General features: G+C 43.8%; 1 protein-coding gene across 1 annotated transcript in view; it reads right to left on the bottom strand.

Annotated features, from left to right (window-relative positions):
• rpap3 (RNA polymerase II associated protein 3) overlaps window positions 1-21,858 on the bottom strand; it is a 44,427-nt gene extending 22,569 nt beyond the window's left edge. The window contains exons 1-10 of the mRNA XM_033038122.1: window positions 21,574-21,858; window positions 19,561-19,701; window positions 17,919-18,017; window positions 15,623-15,750; window positions 14,086-14,207; window positions 12,277-12,347; window positions 4,071-4,196; window positions 2,767-2,894; window positions 2,121-2,242; window positions 417-487 (exon numbers count right to left, since the gene is read on the bottom strand). Of these exons, the coding sequence (XP_032894013.1) occupies window positions 417-487; window positions 2,121-2,242; window positions 2,767-2,894; window positions 4,071-4,196; window positions 12,277-12,347; window positions 14,086-14,207; window positions 15,623-15,750; window positions 17,919-18,017; window positions 19,561-19,701; window positions 21,574-21,735 (1,170 nt within the window). The 5' untranslated portion in view covers window positions 21,736-21,858. The remainder of the gene's footprint in view (window positions 1-416; window positions 488-2,120; window positions 2,243-2,766; window positions 2,895-4,070; window positions 4,197-12,276; window positions 12,348-14,085; window positions 14,208-15,622; window positions 15,751-17,918; window positions 18,018-19,560; window positions 19,702-21,573) is intronic.

Raw genomic sequence — 21,858 nt, 5'->3', positions numbered from 1 at the left:
TGGCCAATTGGACTTTTAATATGCAGTTGCAAAAACAGACTTGCAGCTACTAAAAAGACCATTCCATTTTTGAAAATCCTGTGGGAAAGAAAAAACATTGCAATTCTGAAACTGTCTAGCCCCCAAACCGCTTCCCCATGGACAATTTTTTTCACAGCATGATTTTCTCCAACAAAGTTCCTTGGGAACGTAATCATCGCACTATAGCAAAACCATTTGTACTGAGAACATGGGCAGAAATTATAAATTAATTCCTGTCAAAACGTTATACAGTTATCAGCAAGTCAAATAGTCTTAAATTCACCCTATTCTTTCCTCTTTGCATTATTTCAGCTAATCATTGCCAAAATGCAATTATAAAACGATACAATTCTTTAACGTAATCTTATCACGATGTAACATATTTCCATTTTTACCTTGTTTATTTTTCCAACTTCAGATATAGCTTGCTTGTTTCCTGGTTCCAGCCTCAATACAATTTCAAAATCTAACAAAATATTTAAAATGCAATTAAAACCTAAATGATCACTCTCTAATACAACATTTGTGTCACAGAAATGCTAAAGCAGCAATCTCCATGAAGTGAGACACAAAAAGCTGGAGTAACTCAGCAGGACAGGCAGCATCTCTGGAGAGAAGGAATGGGTGATGTTTCGGGTCGAGACCCTTCTTTTGATATTCAATAGCATTGGCATTGTTGAGACTCCTGCCACTAATATTCTGGATGTCATCAAAGAGAGGAAACTAAATCAGGCCAGCCACATAAATATTGGGGTTATAGAGCATGTCAGATGCAGAGTATCCAGTAGTGAGTGGCTCAACTCCAGAAACCAAGGCACAAATCAGGATCTTAGTTTAGGTTAGAGGTACAGTGTGGAAACGGACCTTCAGCTCACACAGTCCGCACCGGCCAGCAATCACCCGTACATTAGTTCTATCCTACAAACTAGAGACAATTTACAGAAGCCAATTAAGCTACAAACCTGCACATCTTTGGAGAGTGAGAGGAAACTTGGGAAAACCCCACAGGGAGAATGTACAAACTCCATAGAGACAGCACCCAAAGTCAGGATCGTACCCAGGTCACTGGCACTCCAAGAAAGCAACTCTACCGCTGCACCACTATGCCATTCCAGCATGAATATTTTACACTTGGCTGGATTTGTGAGGCTCCAACAGCTGAACTCTCAACACCTTCCAAAATAAAAAGCCCATCTGAGTGTCACCCATCTACTACAACAAACATTCATGCCCTCCACTACTGACACAGAGTAACCTTAGTATGTACCATCATTGGTACTTCCTTCTCCAAGAGTCAAAACCTTGGAACTAACTCCCCACCCAATAGCACTATGCAGGTACTTTGATCCGAAAACTGCAATGGTTCAAAAAGGTGGATCATAGTCACCTCAGGGGCACTTAGGAAGGGGCAATAATTGTTGGCCTTGACAACATTGCCCTGATTGTGAAAATTAATATACAGAAGGTAGAATAATTCTGAGTTAGTGAACAAAATAGCAAAACTATGAAGCAATTACTGGCATATTTTCATTTGGTGCAAGTGGCCATTTGGCTCATCAAGTCCATACTGGGTCTCAGAACCATTCCCTTGTTTATCTATATCCTATTCTTTCTTACATGCACATCAACACCAAGTTTAGGTTGTAAACTGAACATCTTCCATTAAGTTTCAAGACGCAAATGGAATTGTACTACTTCTAGCAAATAACAGCACATTAATCGTGTCAACAGTCACCATGAAAAATGGACCAGATAGTAAAAGCAGCTGGCAAAACCGGTGGAAACAAAACATGGATATTCAGGACACCATGCTAACACTAAAAGTAGATGTTGTTGTTTGACTTAGCTCAGTAAATGCCACCAACTGATTTAGCAAATGTGAACACATAGTACTAATTATTAAAAATTATACAAGTGATTGTCACCTGTGAAAACCCAGGCAGCTTTGCTGAATAAAACCCAAGCCTGAACTGCAATCAACTAAATGGGAGAGAAACATATTCAAAGGAACAGCCATAATTAACATACAGGAGTATCCCTGTTGGCTCCTCTTCAAAGTAATTAAAAGATCCACGAAAAACATCTTTAACCAATCTCACCTTCTTTGGCTTCCATCATCTTTCCAAGGCACAGACGGGCTGTTCCTCTTCGTGCGAATGCTTTGGAATAAGTATTATCCAGCAAGATCGCTTGGCTACAGTCAGCTTCTGCCTCTGCAAACCTAAAATTTTATTAACTGGTTCAAGTGTCATTAACAAGTGGTTCTGAAAGAATTATTTTTTGTTAGTGCTACCTCAAGAATATGGTATGTACTGCACGAGTACTTAAAATGTTCTATTTTAATTTTTATGCACTGATGGATTCATGGCCTCTCCATCCATTTAATGTCACGTCTTAGAAAGGTAGGATATTAATTACGATGGCAATGAACTAAACCAGCTTCCCATTTAAATGTTAGTATTTCGTCCCAAGTTTTAACCATTAAAGTCAGATTAAATTACCAGATAAAATATCAAAATTCAGGAAACCTTTGCCTGAAATGTTGCTACTATAATGGTTATGCAGTCCTTAAGCTCAGAGGTAATTTGGATTTCAAAATATTTTTAATTAAAAAATTACCATCAACTTTATCTGATAACAGTACTAAATGAAATATTAAATTATGAAGTCATAATGATAACTACGATTTAATGTGATACACAATTTACTAAATTCAACAGCATCTGTCTTTAAAATAAAACTTACTTTTCAAGTTTTAGCAAAGCCATGGCCCGGTTAGCTGGTAAAAGTGCATTGGTGCCATCTGCTGTTATCCCTCTGGTGTAGCATTCAATTGCTTCTAAATACTTGCCTTGCTTAAAGTAATCATTGCCCTGTAATGAAACCATTTACATTTGCGACTTCAAAATTATGGAACCAGTAGCTAGCAGTAAATAAGAACAGAATTACATCAGATCAAAAATGTACAACTTTCAAATGTGCTGTTAAATGTTCATTCTTATTTGGGCTCTTTACAATTTCAAACACCAAAAAACAAACTTTATTCAGAATAAAATACATATGCAAAACAAGAACTGTGCAAAAACTCTTCAGACATTCTCAGCGTCTATCCATTCATTAGTATCATATTCAGTAGTGTTCGCAACTATCCTTAAACAAAGCATCCTTGCCACCCATGTGGTCCCATTAAGTGATATCACTTCTTTTGTTTGATGGGTGTCTCCATTGGATTCTGCCCCTCAATGTCCAGCAGTGGAAGGACCGTAGACTGTGGTCCTCCCCCACAGAGCCTTGGCGTTGGTTGCACCAAGCTTCAGTGAGCCCCTCAGCAGTACTCCTGCATGGAATGGGCCAGTCGGCCACATTCCCCGACAGACATCTCGCTCTGCTGGTAGGCCAACAAGTTTCAGGCAGACCAAAGAGTGTCTTTCACCGAGTTGATGGTCTTACAGCAGCCCTTAATTTGTCCCTAGGAACAGCCGTAAATCAGATTGCTCTCTGTTAAGGAGCTGCTCGTGAAGAGCGGTGACAAGGCCCCTTGATCATTCTCCAGACCCGCTTTGCAAATCCACATGCTGTGAAAAGGTGGGCAACTCTTCCCGAAGGCAGCGCGCATCAGCAATAACATTCTGATGGTGCAGGAAGGATCTGACTATGAAGGCCCCTCTCCATGCCAGCCAAGCAAGGTCCTGGTGCTTGTTAGTGAGTTTTGGCTCAGGGACCACACCACAGGATCCATGACCACATGCCGCAGGTGGAGGGCAAACTTGTGCCGTTAATTTGGATAGTCTATGTATGCATTCAGATTAGTGATTTGGAATTACACAGCACACCCGTGGCATTTCACATTGGTTCAGAAGTATTGATCCAGAGCAGGTACAATTTGTGGATTTCTTTAGATGAAGCATATTCATTAGCAAGAATCAACATCTTGCATTCAAATCAGGCATCAAACTGTAAAATGCAAGTATTTTAGTGGCCTGACCAATTGAACCTAGCCGTTCTGAAAGGCATTTTAAATCTCTCTCTCTCGCTGGTCATCAACATACCAAGTCTTTCTCAAAAATGGCTTCTTGTTTCGCTTGTGCTTCAGTCACTCTCTTCTTCTCACTGTCTTCCATCTTTTCATTGTTTGATTGATTTTGATCTTCATTGCACTCTTTTGGTGCTAAAGCCTAACAAGAGACACATACTTTAATTATAATGCATGAAGGAGCCACCGGGCAAATTTACACATGTTCCGTGCGCACTTGGTGCTTTCTTCAAGTATCAGTTATTCTGTCCTTATACTTTTTTTGTAATGTAAATCCAGATCGTACATTCCCAAAAACCAACGTATTTTACTACACTATGGGTACCGCTGTAATTACTACCATTTTTCATTTTTGTAGGGTGACCCTCAGTAAAACATACAAGATAACAAACTATTTTGATTGTACTTAGATTATTTTAAAGATTCCCTGAGAAACATTTTGGCTGCAAACAATCTGCTTAAGTGGAACTACTCTTCACAATCTCACACCAATTTTAAAAGCAATTGCAAAGGAAATGTTGATATAAACAAATATATGGCTTGGATTTTACACAACATTTGACATTACATTGGCTCTGGTGTCAGATCTGCAACAGTGTTTCGGACTGGCTATGAAACGACAAGACTCTTCAATCAATCAATTTGAAGAAACTTCACCTAATCCAAACCAGGAATTAGAAAATACAAATATTTAAATAGTGTACCAATAACAGCAAATGGATGATGCAGTTGAGATTAACAGCAAAATGGATAATCCAGCAAGGCTTTGGAACCAAAGGTGCCAGGAAATCAATGGTGCACCTGCACACGTGGATATCAGCAGATGCTGTTCAGCTGGCTCAACTGAACAGCAAAAGGCATTTTAATTCGGAGTCACGTGAGTGACTACGTGAAGAAGCCCCGTTCAGCCGCACGTGCGTCATTACGTCAGACGCATTGGTGCAGGCGGCCGATTGGAGCAGCAGGAGCTTCTCCAGCCCGGTAAGTTTAAACTTCAGGTAAAGTTGTTTTCTTACCTGTGTTATTCCTTGCAGGAACCTCTTCTTCCAGAGGCTTCCTGCCGGAGGATTCGCGAGGCCCGACGAGGGAACCAGCTATGGGCTGTGGGGAAACCCAGGTTCTTGCCGCGGGAGCCGATAGCTGGAAAATGTCGGGTGTCGCGAAGTCGGTCGCTGACGGGTGGTCAGTGGCTTCCAGGCGCTCCTGGTGCCGGGAGGGTTTCCCTTCGATAGGCACATAGACGCTGGGGTTCCCGGGGAGGGGACCTCCAGTAGGCCGGGTGTCGGGTGGGTTTTCCCTCCAACATAAATATTAATGCTGGGGTTCCCGGGGAGGGGACCTCCAGTAGACCGGGTGTCGGGAGGGTTTCCCTCCAATATAAATATTAATGCTGGGGTTCCCGTGGAGGGGACCTCCAGGAGACCGGGTGTCGGGAGGGTTTTCCCCCGATATAATATAGATGCCGGGTGTCGGGAGGTTTTTCCCCGATACATACATAGATACTGGGGTTCCCGGATAGGGGAATCCAGTAGTTGTGCGGCTTTCAGACCGCAGGGGTCCCCAGGAAAGGGGTTAAACGCACCGGAATGTTCAGCCCTGGTGCCTGTAGGGGTTTTCCCTCCGGTAATATATATGGGTGCTGGGATTCTCGGGGGAGGGGAAATCCACCAGCAATGCGGTGCCCAGACCGCAGAGGTCCCCAAGATATGGGGTAAATCGACCAAAGTGGTCAGTCCTGGTGCCGGGAGGGTTCCCTTCCGGTAAAGAAATAATGTGGAGGTTGACCAGGATGGAGCCCTATTGAGAGGAGGCTCAAGCTAGATACACCCTAACAGCAGGAGTTGTGTCAGTGCGGGACTATGGGAGAGTCCGCACCAGCAGCAGCGCTGCTTAATGGGGATGCCGAGTCTATGGCAGGGCCGGCCTATTGCTCTAGGCCGCGCCAGCAGCGCCTTGTAATAGGGCTGCTTAAATGTATGGCAGCAGCACCTGTAGAACGGCTGTATAATGTTTCCCTCATGGAAGAGGCGAGCTTACCGGGGCATTTTCTGACACTGAAGGGTGGGCCTGTTGTAGAGGCTGCATCAGAAGCGCCTTGTAGTAGGGCTGCTTAATGTCTCCCTTATGGAAGAGGAGAACATGCCGGGTCAGTGTAAATCTGATGCCGAGGCTGAGGGTATAGCGTGGAGCATACCTCAAGGGATGAAGGTCACGTGTCAGAGGTACGATTCCTGGCAGCAAGATGCCATCCCAACACAATGCACTGACCACCGCTATCAGGGGACGTTATAGAGCCACCCGCCGAATCTTCCATTCAGGTAAGACCTATTCCACAGGCAAAACCTGAAGGATGAAGCATAAGCTGTTGGACCAATTAGGCCAACGACGAGCAAGGATTCATAGTTAGGGGACAACGCACCCTACGGCTTCATCGGCAGGAAGCGGTTCACTGAAGCTGGTAGCAGCATGAAAGCTGACCAGAGTTACTCTACAACTAAGTGACCAAGAACAAGTTGGTAAGATTTACAATTGGTTGTACAACACACAAATGATTGAGACATTGTCATCTACTCAGAGGCAATTTCACCAGGTAAACTGGACATTACTAGTATTCCAAGAAGGTTGGAATTTGGCCAGAAGAGTGTTGAGCCAGGTCCAGTATTTTAGCCAGGTTGGCCTTCGAGACAGGCTCGGAGATATGGGGAATTGTCTTTCAATGCAAGGTCAGAATTATGGCAAGAGTTGTCTTGGGATAAGTGAGAATTATCAAAACCGGGCCAGAGTTGCCGTTCAGGGCAGACACGAAATGATGGCAGGCGTGGCCTGTTCATTATGAAAGAAGGGTGATCAAACAAATTTCATAGGGTTTTCCATGTACAATGATCATCAGAGATATTTGAAGGCATTGCTATGATGAGGCAATTTAACAGCATGATAATAAATCATTCAAAGGACTACTCAGACTTCAAAAACACTTGTGATGTATTGTCTGGATTATATTTTGACGCTGTATTTGGCTAAAATGCAATGTTTCAGTCTCAAGCTACTTGAGAAATTGTTCTCTCCTATCCAGTTAAATTAAGTTGTTATCAAATGGATAGTTGGCCTGTGACTCCGCCATGGGCAACAGATTGGAGTCAATAGAAACCTGGAACAGCCTTGTTGTTATAAAGCAGTTCTATTCATTAGACTAAGTGGCAATGTAATAGATGTGATGCAGCTGTGCAAGTGGGAGAATTGACAGCATGCTTAATGGCAGACTATAAGGGCCATGAAGGTCATTGATTATACAACATTGCTATTACCAGCTGAAGCTACTAAAGTCACTATGATGGACAAACAGTATTCAGCATTGCTCCAGTAGTTGATCAATAAAAATGTCATTATATTGCAAAATTATGCTATGGCTTAAAGTGGGAAAATGCGAATGTCATCGCTAGTTGGAGGTGCAGGAGATTTGCATGAGTTATTAACCCTTCAGTATTGGTATCAACTAACTATAGACCCTAGGTGCATTTTATGGGTTAAAGAGTGATTGCATAGGTGCATGCTCAACTTCATGTTGATACACTATGATGTGGCATATGATAAGCACGAGGGTGCAATCAGGTAAAAGATCCTGTAAAAGGTACATAATCTCATTTGCCACTGGAGTATCATTAAGTACAGATCAATGACAACACAGAATGGGTGTCGCACCACACAGTATTTATGAAATTCTGATTCAATGCAACACCGAATATAGATATGTTGTTTCATGCTAATTCAAAGGTTGCAAAATGTGTGGCATAACAGTGGCGAAAGATACATTCTCGCTACAAGCATGAGGAATGGTTTTTTATGTCTTCCTCCAATTTGCTTTATGAGTCGGGTCTTGAAATAGAGTCATCAAGAGTCGCTTTAGGTTCCAGCTGTGGAATTGGCCTATGCAGTTTGATTCCTAATTTGTCGGGAATAATAATAATGATGCAACCATATATGGTTATTTTTAACGTAACTTGCTGGTTCAGCCTGTGGCTTGAGAGATCAGCCGTTACATGATAAAATCAATATATGTTCTACAGATTCTCAATAGACAGCTTACGGCTTGGGTTGTCACGCCTATTATTATATGTATTCACAGTGCTGGAATGGTACCAAAAAGCGGTACTTTGCTGCTTCAGGAGATGGGAAGCTTTTGTTTAATGCTCATGTTACATTTAAAATGGTACAGATTCTGAGTTATTGCAGTTCATTTAAATGGTTTTTGACAATATTGAGTTATAGGGTCATTTACTGTGCCAAGGGGTTTCCATCAGACTTACTGCAGCTAATGAGGTCCAAGTTGTTGGGTTCACCTCGGATATCGAGTTAGTAAAGTATATCTGTTACACAGGTTTCCCAGGACAAGTACAATGCAGTATGGGAGATTGACATTGTGTAACACTATTTAACCAGGGGGTTCCAGCTACATTATTAGCTTTGATCGGACCTCATTATCCTCCTGGCGCTGGTTAGCGCAAAAGGTCACTCGCTACATTATTGTGACAGGAGAGGATGTACAGCATCTGCAAATATCTGCAAATATATGCATAGTATTTTATGCTATAATTAATTTAAGCAGAGTAGTAGGGTGTCAGGTCTCAAAATAGCTCAAGACATACCCAGGGACCTTTTGTTGTGTGGGGGCACACATATACAACAATACGTCAAGGTCACCAAGAGCCTTTGAGACTCTGAGCTAACTACGATTGTTAGTCACAAAAGACGTTATAAGAACCTATCTGCTCAGATCTTGCCAGGTGTTAAAACTGAGTTGAGTTGTGCAGGAGTAAATACTGATCCGGATCTCACTCTACCAGGGCTACAATAACAGCAGCAGCAAGGGTTAATTAAGTTCCGCTGGACCACATTCTAATGGCTGTAGCGTGGTCATACTAACAAATTTTCAAACATGTTCTAATAACCCGTTGCCAGACCAGGGGTATTTCTCAATTTATTTGATGTTCTGTTATAGGTTCCATCCGGATGAGAGATGTGACTATTGTTATTGCTTTTTTAACAGCATCAGCATGTTAAATCTATGTCATGACTGTATGCATTATGAATATTTTCCCTCATTTGTCAATGGGGCAGTTGTGGTTGTGTAGACTTGTTTCTCACGGCATGAAATCACAGAGCTTTGAAATCTTCACGTAGTCACTCACGTGACTCCGAAGTAAAATAGTAAGATTAAACGAGAACTTAACAGTTTGAAGTTTGATCTTTATTTTATGAGGAGTTACGATGAGGGATTACGTGCCCTCCGCTCCCAGCCCTCATTAAGATCATCTGGTAGTTCTAGTCTTCTTTCATCTTACTATCATACTTCAATCACTATTATCTGTGATTTCACACCGCTGCTTTGAAGATTGACTCACGTGCGGCTGAACGGGGCTTCTTCACGTAATCCCTCATCGTAACTCCTCATAAAATAAAGATCAAACTTCAAACTGGTAAGTTCTCGTTTAATCTTACTATTAGCCTCATCATTATTCTTGAATGCAAAATCTCAATGTTAATTCAAGAAACAAGACTAAAGCAGGTTTCAAAATGAGGTAAAAGTGCCAAATGGAAGAACATTATGCCACAATAGTATTTGTTTGTCATCTCCCATTGCAAGAACCATCACAATACTAACTTAATTCTTCATATTTCACAAGTATGTGGCATCAAATACAAATGCGTTGAGACTAATATTTTAACTTTGAACATCCATGAGAACAGCAAAGTTTCTTCTTGAATGACTGAATAGCTAAAATTGACAACATAAATCAACTTGTAAAAGTGAGATGCTGCATTTTGGGGCATCTAACAAGGGCAGGACATACACAATGAATGGTGGGCATCTGGGGAGTGTCGTAGAGCAGAGGGATCCAGCAGGGCAGGTCCTTGAAGGTCGAGTCGCGGGTAGATAAAGTGGTCGTAAAGGCCTTTGGCACATTGGCCTTCATCAGTCAGAGTATTGAGTATAGAAGTTGGGAGGTCATGTTGCAGTTGTATAAGACGTTGGTGAGACCACATTTAGAGTATTGTGTTCAGTTCTGAGCACCATGTTATAGGAAAGATATTGTCAAGCTTGAAAGGGTTCAGAGAAGATTTACAAGGATGTTGCCAGGATTAGAGGGTCTGAGCAATAGGGAGAGGTTGTGTAGGCTGGGTCTCTATTCCTTGGAGTGCAGGAGGGTGAGGGGTGTAAAATCATGAGACGAATACATTTGGTAGACCCACAGAATCCCTTGCCTTGCGCAAGGGAATCGAGGACCAGAGGTTCAAGGTGAAGGGGAAAAGATTTAGTAGGAATCTGAGGATTAACATTTTCACACAAACAGTGGTGGGTGTATGGAACAAGCTGCCAGAGGAGGTAGTTGAGACTGGGACTATCCCAACATTTAAGAAACAGTTATACAGGTACAGGTGCACAACCTTTTATCCGAAGATCCAAATAACGAAAACCTCCGAATAGCGGCCATTTTTTCGGTCCTTGAAGAAAGGTCCTTGAAAACGTTCACCGAGGGCGGCCCGCAGAGGTGACAGCGGAACCTCCGGTCGGTCCTCGAAGAAAGGGGAACTAAATCCCCATTCATAAAAGAGAAGATGAGGGTATATTGCGCGGGAGGGTTAATAATTGACAATATGCTGCTGCCTGCCCGCTGAGTTAAAAAGTTCCCACGGTAGACTCACGATATACAGTGTTTCGTGAGTCTTGCGTGGGAACTTTTTAACTCAGCGGGGCAGGCAGCAGCAGATTGTCGCTACCTTCAGTTTCACCCCACCTACACCCCTCTGCTTCCCGGCCATGTGTGTGACCCCTTCCCTCCCCTCTCCAGCTCCCCGCCCATTGCACCGGCGCGGGGTCTTTGCACTGTCGCGTGCCAGTCACCGGAGACGTCAGGACCAACGGGACACCGACCCCCAGGCCCACCGCAAGCACGGAGAACCCAGAGACCCATAGCCAGCAGCAACTCTAGCCAAGCCTCGTTCCAACTCCAGAGGAACCTGGGTTGCGGATGACGGGGCGCAGCTCGGGGCGTCGTAGGGGCCCATCGGGGAGCGGCCACTCAAAGCCACGACGGGAGATGTAGGGCCCTGCCCCGGTCTTGATGTTGGAGCACCCGGCGGGCGCTAGCAAGTCCGCGGCAATTTACAGCCGCGCCGGGCGTTGTAAGGCCCCCCTCCAGGTCACTCTCAACCTCTATGATCTTTGCTCTCAACCCCGTAATTCGGGCGGGAGAAGTCGCCGCTGCCGGTGCCCCGCAAAGCAGTCTCCCACCGGAGACCGGCGAGCTCCCGGTGTCACCATCCACCGGAGTCGGGTCGCAGCAGCTCGCCCCCGCAACTCTCCACGCTCCGAAGCTGGCTAGCTCCACGGAGGTAGGTCCACAGCTCCACAGCTCCCACCGCCGCCCACCGACCTCCAGGCCCATTGCAAGCACGGAGATCCCAGAGACCCACAGCCAGCAGCAACTCCAGCCCAGCCCCGCTCCAACTCCAGAGGAACACGTAGGGGCAGAAGCTGATGGTGTGCAAGGTACGTCTTGTTCTTGGGGTGGTGGATGAGGGGGCGCAGCTCGGGCTGTAGCGGCCAAAGATCACAGAGGAGCACCTCTATGATCTTTGGTAGCGGCCCATCGGGGAGCGGCATCCTCTGGAGGGGGAGGGGGGTATTGTGCTGTTTGATCGCCCCCTGTTATCCCAGGGACAGGGAGACACAGCGGCTTTTTAGACTGGTGGGCAATCACTTCCAAAGTTCTGCCCACACAGTCAGTACACTTCTCCTACACTGTATTTCATACAAACATTTATTCTGCAAGAAAAAACGACATTGAAGACTCAAACTCGCGATCGAGTAACTGCCAGGATCAAGGCGCAAACTCGCGACCTTGCGGATATGAGCCGAGCACTCTACCACTGAGCCAGCCATTAAAATCTACGCTGAAAAATTTCCATTCCGAAGACCGACAAATTCTGAATTACGAAAAGTGTCTGGTCCCAAGGCTTTCGGATAAAAGGTTGTGCACCTGTACATGGATAGGACAAGATTGAAAGGATATGGACCAAACACAGGCAGATGGGACTAGTGTAGCTGGGACATGTTGGCCGGTGTGGGCAAGATGGGCCCGTATCCACTCTGTATCACTATGACATACTCAATGCAATTCCTTTCAACATTATGCAGAATTTTTAATAGTTTCATATTTTACCTCATTTACTTTTCTGAGTTCATTGGTAGCTTCAAAGTTTCCAGCATCCAAGTTTAGCACCATTTCAAAATCTGAAACATTGAAGAATTTATAAAAATAATCAGTAAGTACAATATCTTCTGTCTACATTCAAATGTATTAAATTTGGGCAAATGGCAATCAGAATATTACATTCCTGTAATGTCAAGTAATTCTGATTATTTTATCAAATACACCAGGGTGCAATGAAATTCCTTGTTCACATGAAGCTCAGAGTGAACAGTATCTAAGTCCCTTCTGATTGTTGAATGTTGATCATAATGTTGAAAGTCCCTACCTGGTCGGAGAGGCGGCTTTCCTCCGAGCAGCACCTTCGACCAGTCCTCGCGGCCTACCAGCGGGCCCGAGTGGCGTTTCCTGAGCGGACCGGCCAGGGCCTTGGGTTCGGCACAGCACTGGAGCTCTATCGCCACGCTGGAACTTCGGTGTGCTGGGACCTACCGATTGAACATCGCGGAGCTGCGGTCTGTGGAGCGGCCAGCTGCGGCGATGAACTTTACATCGGGAGCCTGGGATCTCTCGCCGAGATCGCCAGTGGTGGAGCTCCGTCCAGTGCAGCCTGTTGGCTTCGGAAGCCGAGGTCTCCGGTAAGGAAGCGGCCGTTCCAGGATCCCAAGCCGCTGAGAGGGTTCTCCCGACGCCGGGCACCATTACCCGGCGAGAGGGCCTGAAACATCGGGTCTCTGTCGTGGCGACTGTGGAGGCCTCAATAGGCCCGACCATGGGTGGACAAGAGAATGGGGACTGGACTTTGTGCCTTTCCACACAGTGGGAACCATTGTGGGGGGATGTTTTTATGTTTTAATGTTACATTTCTTCTTTAATGTTATGTTGTATATTTATTAGTGTGCTGCAAGGACATCTGAATTTCCCCAGAAAGGGGGATTAATAAAGTATTTATTATTATTATTATTATTAGTATCTATACAAAATTAAAACTCTGATCTTGTGCTCTTCCGGTTTGTGCGGTCTTTCTATTTGCGTAAAAACGGAACACGATAGGGCTACGATTTTTCGTCAGCTCACTTCCCATTCTCCTGTGCTGCAAGTGCACCAAGTTTCGTTCCAATCGGTAGTATGTTGTAAATGTTAGCGAGGTTTAAAAACCATAAAAAACGCTTGTGCGCAGATTGGTCTCCTCTCCTGCCAGTCAGGGCTGCGCGGATTGTTCGGTTCTCCTGTCACTCCCCGGGATGGTCCACGCCTTCCTGTGCCATCATGTCTTTACTGGAGCGGAGGATGGTCGGCGGAGGTCTCCAACCAATTTTCGGAGGAACCGGGGCAGGGAAGTTGGAGATGTCGCCACTTGGAAAGCGGAGTCTGATCCTGGCAGAGGAGAGCATCCAGCGCCCATTGCGAGTCCCAAAGGAGAGCGTCCAGCGTTCCGCTTTCACAATGCTCCGCAGCTCCAGCCCCATCCCTTCTGGTCCCCCTCGGTGGCTCCTGCCCCCTCCATCATGATACCCTCCCTCTCCCCCATGGCTCTTCCCTGGTCTTTTCTTCAAGCTCTCCCCACCCCCCGCCCATATATTAGCATGTTTGGGAAGGGAGTGAGAGAAAGGCGATTGGTTTAGGAGATAGATAGCAGTGGGGAAGGAGCTGTTCTTAACTCTGGACATCTGAGTTTTCAAGGTCCTGTATCCTCTCTCAGAAGGTAGAGGAGTGAAAGGGGTGAAATTGGAGACCCTCAGACTATCTTTATTTGAACTTTACTGGCCTGTATCTTGTTCAGAATTTTCCACCTTTCTTTTAAAATTTAAAATTACTAACCTTCTTTTGCACCCTGCAATTTATTCAGGTTAAAACGAGCTGCACCTCGTCGAAGATATGCTTTCCAGAAGGACATGTCCAGTGCAATTGCCAAATTACAGTCTGATTCCGCCACACCATACCTGCACAGGAAACAAAACAATACAATAACTCAATCACAATTGATATATTCATTCAGAAGATTAATAAAGATGTGGTGCACTGCTCCAGAATGCTTCCATTGTGTACAATTCATTGCACAGTAAATATCAAAGGAATTAAGTGGGCATAGCAAGATGTGCCCTGGGGCATAGTAAAAACAGCCTCTCAACCTCTTTGAAGTAGTGATGCTAGATTGCATTGGAAGTTGGACAAGTGGAAGAAATTCAAAGGCAAGAATCATGACAACATACTTACACGGAGGACATAATGTTTACATTAGGTGATAATGGAACAAATTACTGGGGCAAGAATTCTAAATTTATGATAGAAATGGGGATCAAATGAAGTTAACAAGTGCAAAAGTGAAGGAAACAAATTATTCAGGGAAGTTTAACAACAAAAGCTGGAAACAGCAATAGTCAAGTTAAGGGTTTCAAATAAGTCAGTTAAAAGGTACAAGCATACCTTTAGGTTTATTATTGTCAAATGTACCGAGGTACCATGAAAAGCTTTGTTTTGCATGCTATCCAAATAGATCAGATATACCATTTATAAATTGGAAGAACAGCACCTCATATTTCACTTTGGTACCTTACACCCCAGCGGTATGAACAATGACCTCTAACTTCAAATAGCCTTTGCTTTAACTCTCTCTCTCCATCCCCTTCCCCCTTCCCAGTTCTCCCACGAGTCTTACTGTCTCCGACTACATACTATCTCTGTCGCGCACTCTCCCCTGACATCAGTCTGAAGAAGGGTCTCGATCCGAAACTTCACCCATTCCTTCTCTCCAGAGATGTTGCCTGTCGGGGGTGGGTCACTCCAGCATTTTGTGTCTATCTGCAGTTCTTTCCTACACCATACATAAATATTATCAATTCAAACTCAAGTACAATAGAGCAATAGGGAAGATAGAATATAGTTCTCAGCACAGATAAACACAAAATGCTGGAGTAACTGAGACAGGCAGCATCTCTGGAGAGAAGGAATGGGTGACATTTCGGGTCGAGTCCTTTCTTCAGACTTTAATGAAAGGGAAGAAGTTGTTTGAGTCCGGTAGTGCGCACTTTCAAGCTCCTGTATCTTAACATTTGGGTGATACAGATTTGAGCACTTAGGTGAGTAGTATGGCTGCACTTCCAGAAATTAGGTAGAAAATGATCGCTCACCACAACAGAAAGTGAAATTATAGTTTGCAGAGATGTGCATATACTAAAAAAATACCAGGTTCTAAACATATAAATGTACCTTACTTTCACATCAGTTATGAACTAATATAACCCGAGTAGCTTAATAAGAAACCACTTTTAATGCAGGGAAACAAAATGCAAAATACTTTTATCAGAAATAACCAGATGCTTTTTAAAGGCATATATCCTTTCATTGCTTTACTTACTTTTTTCTTTTTAAGAAAGTTGCTGCACGATTTGTAGGGAATACTGGATTATAAGGATCCATTGTCATAGCTCTGGTGTAACATTCCATTGCTTCATCATATTTTCCATCTTTGAAGTAATCGTTGCCCTGGTATGAACAAAAACAAGTGTACATCACATCAGGTCCCATTGCTCTTTCTCTGACAAGCAAAGCTTTATCCACAGACGTGAAAGCAATTACATGAAACCAAAGGCAAAATTGCTCTCAGTAAAAATGGAAATATTTATTCACATCAAGATGCCAAAGAACATCTTAACTTACAATTCTCAATAAAACTAAAAATAAATAAATAAATAAATAGATAGATAGATAAGTTAATTAATAAATAGATAGGCAGAACATTCTGGTACAAGGGAAATCTATCTGTGTCTACTAAGGGAGATAGAGGCAATTTCATAACATAAAACAATGTGTAGTCTGAGCTTGTAGATTTTTTTTAATGTTTCCCAAATATTTCCCATGAGTGAATATTACATAATATCCCAGTAAAATATATTTTGCAATTGAGATTCTACATTTGAAGTATGCTTAATGATAACAGTAATAATTCAGAATATTAAAAAATGGTGAGAAATCTGAGGAAGGTGCTGGTTTAAACATAGACACTAAATCCTGGAGTAGTTCAACGGGTCAGGCAGCATCTCGGGAGAAAATCAATTTTCTCCAGAGGTGCTGCCTGACCTGCTGAGGAATCTGAAGACTCGGCTGCCAGGGTTACATCTATAATGCATGATTAATTTGGAATAATATCAGTTCTGATATATATGACAATAAAACACTCTTGACTCTTGAGACCAATTCAACCTATATTTAAAAAAGATTCTGATTGCGAAAAAAAATCACATTGCCGTTTCAGTTTTCGACCGACTGCTAATTGCTACGTAACAGCACTGACTATACTTTGGGGGAAATTAATGCTTAATTGGCTGTAAACTGGTTAAAACCATAAAAGGCACCAAACACACACAAGTAATTCATTTATTTAGAACTTTTCGTAATGGCATCTTATTGAGCACTGAGCAATACCTACTAAAGCTATTTCATTAAGTATTTTTGGATGCTCAGCGTTTCCTGATGACAAGGCACTGGAGAACTCCACAACAAATCTCAGACGATGCAATGCCAACACAGAGAGAATCAACGACAAGCCTTCCCCCACACCCAAGCACATTCATACACAAAGAAAGTATTAAAAATTACCTTATTTTAAAGTTTAGAAACACAGCATGGAAACGGGCCTTTCACCTCAACTATGCCGATGATCGATCAACCGAGTTCTACTTTTTCATCAACTCCTATAATACTAAGGGTGGGGGGTTATATACAGAGGCCCATTATCCTACAAACCCACATGTCTTTGGGGTGTGGGAGGAAACCCACATGTTCACGGGGAGAACATGCAAAACCTACAAAGTTAGCACCAGAGATCAGGATCGAACCGAGGTCCCTGGCGCTCTGAGGCAGTGGTACCAGCCTTATGCCCCTGTCCCACTTAGAATTTCTGAAGAGCGTGGTTAGCAGCAAAACCTTGGGATATCCTGAGGTTGTGAAAAGGTTATTTAAATAAACTTCTCAGTTTCTTTCCCCTTCTTTTTCAAGTGGCTTTTCTGGTATTCTGGAGAATGTTTACCAAGTGACTGAAGATAGATCAGCCAAGATATGCCAAAAAGGAATGCAAGTTGGGAGTGAGCAAGCAGATGTGACATTACCTGCTCAGTTTGCTTAGGGGGCCCTCTAGATTATTTTAACTTAAGGGTGGCACTGTGGCTCAGCGGTAGAGTTGCTGTCTTACAACGTCAAAGACGCTGTCTTAATAGAGTTTGTACATTCTCCCTGTGACCGCGTGGGTTTTCCCCGGGTGCTCCAGTTTCCTCCCACACTTCAAAAATGTACAGTTTTGTAGGTTAATTGGCATTGATACGTCGCCAAATTGTCCCTGGTATATAGGATAGTGCTAGTGTAGAGGAGGATCACTGGCCGGCCTGGACTTGATGGGTCTGTTTCCGCGCTGTATCTCTAAAGTAAAAGTTAATAATGTATTATTGAGGTTATAAGAATTGTCTACTTGCAAGTGGTTTTGTTAACATTGCACAAGAAAGCAACGAATGCATGTATTGACTCAAAAAGCAGACCATGCTATGTGAATTTTAATCCTGTTCACAAACTTCAGACTACTACCAAGTGTTAGTTTAATTCAGTCATCCACCAAATTTCACAACTCCCAGTCGGCTGTCAAGAGATCATTATAAACGCACCTTTTCTTTCTCCGCAAGAGCTTTCTCAACATCTATTTCCTCTTCTGTATCGGGCTCTGGAGTGCTGTCATTTTTATCCATATCTTCCAGTACTTTGTCCTAATGCAAAATGGAAAATTAATGCAATCTTCAATCAGAAGCAATATTTGTACTTTAAGTTTCATTCAATTAAAAAACTGGTCAGCAAATATTAATCTTTTAGCCAGATAAATACGAGTGATAATGCCCAAATAACAGACCGTCACAATATTCCACCTGGTTCACAATTATCCAACAATGAAATAATTCTGGCCTCCTAACATGTGATGCCAGCATTATTGCTTATTCTTAACTTTCCGAAATGGCCACTAAGATCAAGAAGTTCTGAATCAAATGAAAGTCAAGTCAAGTCACTTTTATTTCTATAGCACATTTAAAAAAACAATTCTCGTTGACCAAAGAGCTTTACATTGGTGGAGGTACTAACGTTATACACCAGTGGTTCATAGATTAAGTACATACATAAATATAGCCCTCCCTCAGGGGACGTCAAGAAAGGCTTGAGAGTAAAGATGAGTTTTAAGTCTCGACTTAAAAGTGTCGATGGAGGGGGCAGTTCTGATGGGAAGAGGGATGGTGTTCCACATTCTAGGAGCTGCAACCGCAAAGGCGCGGTCACCCCCGAGTTTATGCCTAGACTGCGGGATGTTCAGTAACCCCAAGTCGGCCGATCTGAGGGACCTGGAGGTGGTGTGGTGGGTAAGCAAACTATTGATGTAGGTGGGGGCAAGCCCGTTAAGGGCTTTGTAAACACAAGGAAGGATCTTGAAATTTATTCGGAACCGCATAGGGAGCCAGTGGAGAGAGGTCAGAATCGGGGTGATGTGGTCCCTTTTTCGGGTGCCCGTCAGGAGTCTCGTTGCGGCGTTTTGGACCAGTTGCAAGCGGGACAGGGAAGATTGGCTGATGCCAGTGTAAAGGAAATTGCAGTAATCGAGGCGGGAGGAGATAAATGTGTGGATGGTCGTCAAACTGGAGGAATTGTTTTAATTTAGCTATTGTCCGAAACTGAAAGAAGCTAGCTTTTACCACGGCATTCACTTGTTTGTCAAATTTCAATGCCGAATCAAATATCACACCAACGTTTTTGACGTGAGGTTTGAGTAATGGGGTAAGGCTTCCAAGGCTGCCTGCTATCGTTTTGATTGAGTCCGAGGGGCCGAGAAGAATGACCTCAGACTTACTCTAGTTTAGTTGGAGGAAGTTCTGGGCCATCCAACACTTTATATCCTCGAGGCAATGGATATGGTTAAGTGGATTTGATGGGTTATTACCAATTTTTTATTTTATATAGGAAGTCAGCAGTTTTTTGGAATTACGTTTTGGGGCAATGGGGGTGTGTCTGTACATATGCGCGCTGGTGTGAAACAATCTCAATTACAATCTGTGGAGAAGTATTTAAAGGAAGGCATCAGATCGTCAGTTGCAGGTTTACAGTGCAAAATACTTATCTGCCATTGAACTCAATTCAAATGGAAGGAATAATCACAAAGACCCTGAACACCAATTTACTGCCTGACACATGCAAGTGATTATCAAAATATGCATATCAAATTTAAAGTAGTAATATATACTGAAACACAAATATGCAATGAAAACTTACCACATCAAACTTTTCCCAAGATTTATAATCATAAGATTTTATCCTGGTAGATTTATTTTCTTCATTATTCTTATTGTTCTGAGACGCGTGCTTTTTATTTGTCTTTTTCTTATAGTCTCGATTTCTTACAGGTGGTAAAGCCTATAAAATTTCAAAAGAATAATAAAGTACATTCAACCAAGTCATTACACATATTATTTACACTCACCACATTTTGATCATAACTAGTTTCATATTCATATTGTTGTAAACCATAATTTGAATTAAAGACTAAACTGGGCTTAAATATTTTAAGGGTGCAATTGGTTCCAATAGCCACAGAGGGGCCATTCAGCCCATCAGGTCAATGGTGGTATTCAGAGCAATTCCACGAGTCCCATTCCAACAATGATTTCCCTATTCTCTCACATATTTTTCAACTCTCTGATGATTTTCCTGCCTCTCACCTACACTCATGGCAATTTTCAGCAGTCAACTGTCCTGCCTGTATGACATTGGGATGTGGGAGGAAGCCAAAGAACCCAGAAAACCCAGTAAGTCTTTTCACAATTGTACAAATTATTGGCACAACCACAGCAGCACTACGTAGAATTGTGTTAGCTTTACTAATTGTCGTTCAGAGAAGATTTACTAGGTGGATTAGAAACAGGCCCGTTGGCCCAACTTGCCCAAGCCGAGCAACCTGCTCCATGTCCTACCTGCATACGTTTGGCCCATATCCCTCTAATCGTGTACTTGTCTAAATATTTCTTAAACGTGGCAATGGTACCTGCCTCAACTACCTCCTCCAGCACCTTATTCCATACACCCACCCCCCTTTGTGTAAAATAGTTAACCATCAGGTTCCTATTAAATCTTCCCTCCCCTCACCTTAAATATATACCCTCTGCCTCTTGATTCTCCTACACTGGGCAAAAAAAAAAAGCATTTACCCAATCTATTCTTCTCATGATTTTGTACACCTCTATAAACTCACCCCTCATCATTCTGCGCTGCAAGGAATAAAGTCCTGGCCTGCTTAACCTCTCCCGATAGCACCCTCTGGATTCCTGAGATTAAGGGGGTAAAGAGGAATTGAGCAGGCTGTGCCCGTGTTTAGAGAATAAGAAGCAAATGTATTGAGATGATGACCCTGATGTGATTTGATCAGTTAGATGCTGACAAGATGCTTCCCCTCACTGACAAATTTGGTGGCCTAGTTTTTTGATCAAAGGGTCACTCACTTAGAAGAGGAAAAGCATACATGCATAGGCACTGGAAAGCTGAACTAACAAAAGTATATTGGAAACACCAGTATCCGGGTTCAATCATGACCCGAGGTGCTGTCTATGTGAACTGTGCACATTCTTCATTTGGCTCCGTGGGTTTTCTTCGGGTGTTTTGCTTTCCTTCCACATCTCAAAGACTGGCTTGCCAGTAGGTTAACCGGCCTTTGTAAATTGCTCCTCTTGTACAGGGAGAGGATGCGAAAGCGAGAAACCTAGAACTAGTGTGAATGGGTGATTGATGGTTAGTGTGGTCTCAGTGGGCCAAAGGATGTATCTCTAAACTAAATATTAATCAAGAGCTTCAGATTTGTTTATCTCTATTGAAATGAATGGACGTCTGTACCAGAGCTAACCTAGCATAGGTTCAGTGGATAGTTGCTCCATCTACATTTTATACTACATCGTGAAAGCAGCCAACATAGCCAACAGCACACTTCAACAGCCTCTCTCCCCCCTCCCTCGCCCCCTTCCCCAGGGCTCTTGACCCACCCCCACCACGGCTTTTCACCCCCTCTCTATCCCACCGAGTTCTCCAACGAACCTTCCCCCCTTCAGACATCTTCAACACCCTCTCCCTTTCTCAGGGACCTCCAACCCCAACAGGGATCGATCTTCACCCCCAACAGGGATCACTCTCCCCACTCCGAACCCAGGATCGATATATCTCCCCCCCCATCACTCGCCACCCTCCCAACGGATGAACTTCATCTCCGCCCAGTTCCCGGGGTTCCCCCCCGCCCCGCACCTGTTCTGGAGCCGGCGCCGCGCCGCCCTGCCGCCGGAGATCCTCGTCCTTCTTCTTGATGTCCTTCTCCCAGCCGTCCAGCTCCCGCATGAAGTCCCGCAGCTCCTCGCTCTGGTGCCGCACCTGCAGCTGCAGCTCCACTGACTTGTTCAGGCCCGACATGACGAGCGGCCTCAACCCAACGCAACGTTCACCTTTCACCGCAGCCCGGCAGCGGGACGCTTCACCGCGGCGCCATGACACCCGCGCTCCCGGCCTGCACTGCACTGCACCGCGCCGCCGGAA

The sequence above is a fragment of the Amblyraja radiata genome, chromosome 19, assembly GCF_010909765.2.
Source record: "Amblyraja radiata isolate CabotCenter1 chromosome 19, sAmbRad1.1.pri, whole genome shotgun sequence".
NCBI classification, from domain to species: Eukaryota; Metazoa; Chordata; class Chondrichthyes; order Rajiformes; family Rajidae; genus Amblyraja; species Amblyraja radiata.
The sequence above is the reverse complement of the archived record's forward strand: the minus strand, read 5'-3'. Positions and strand labels throughout refer to the sequence as shown.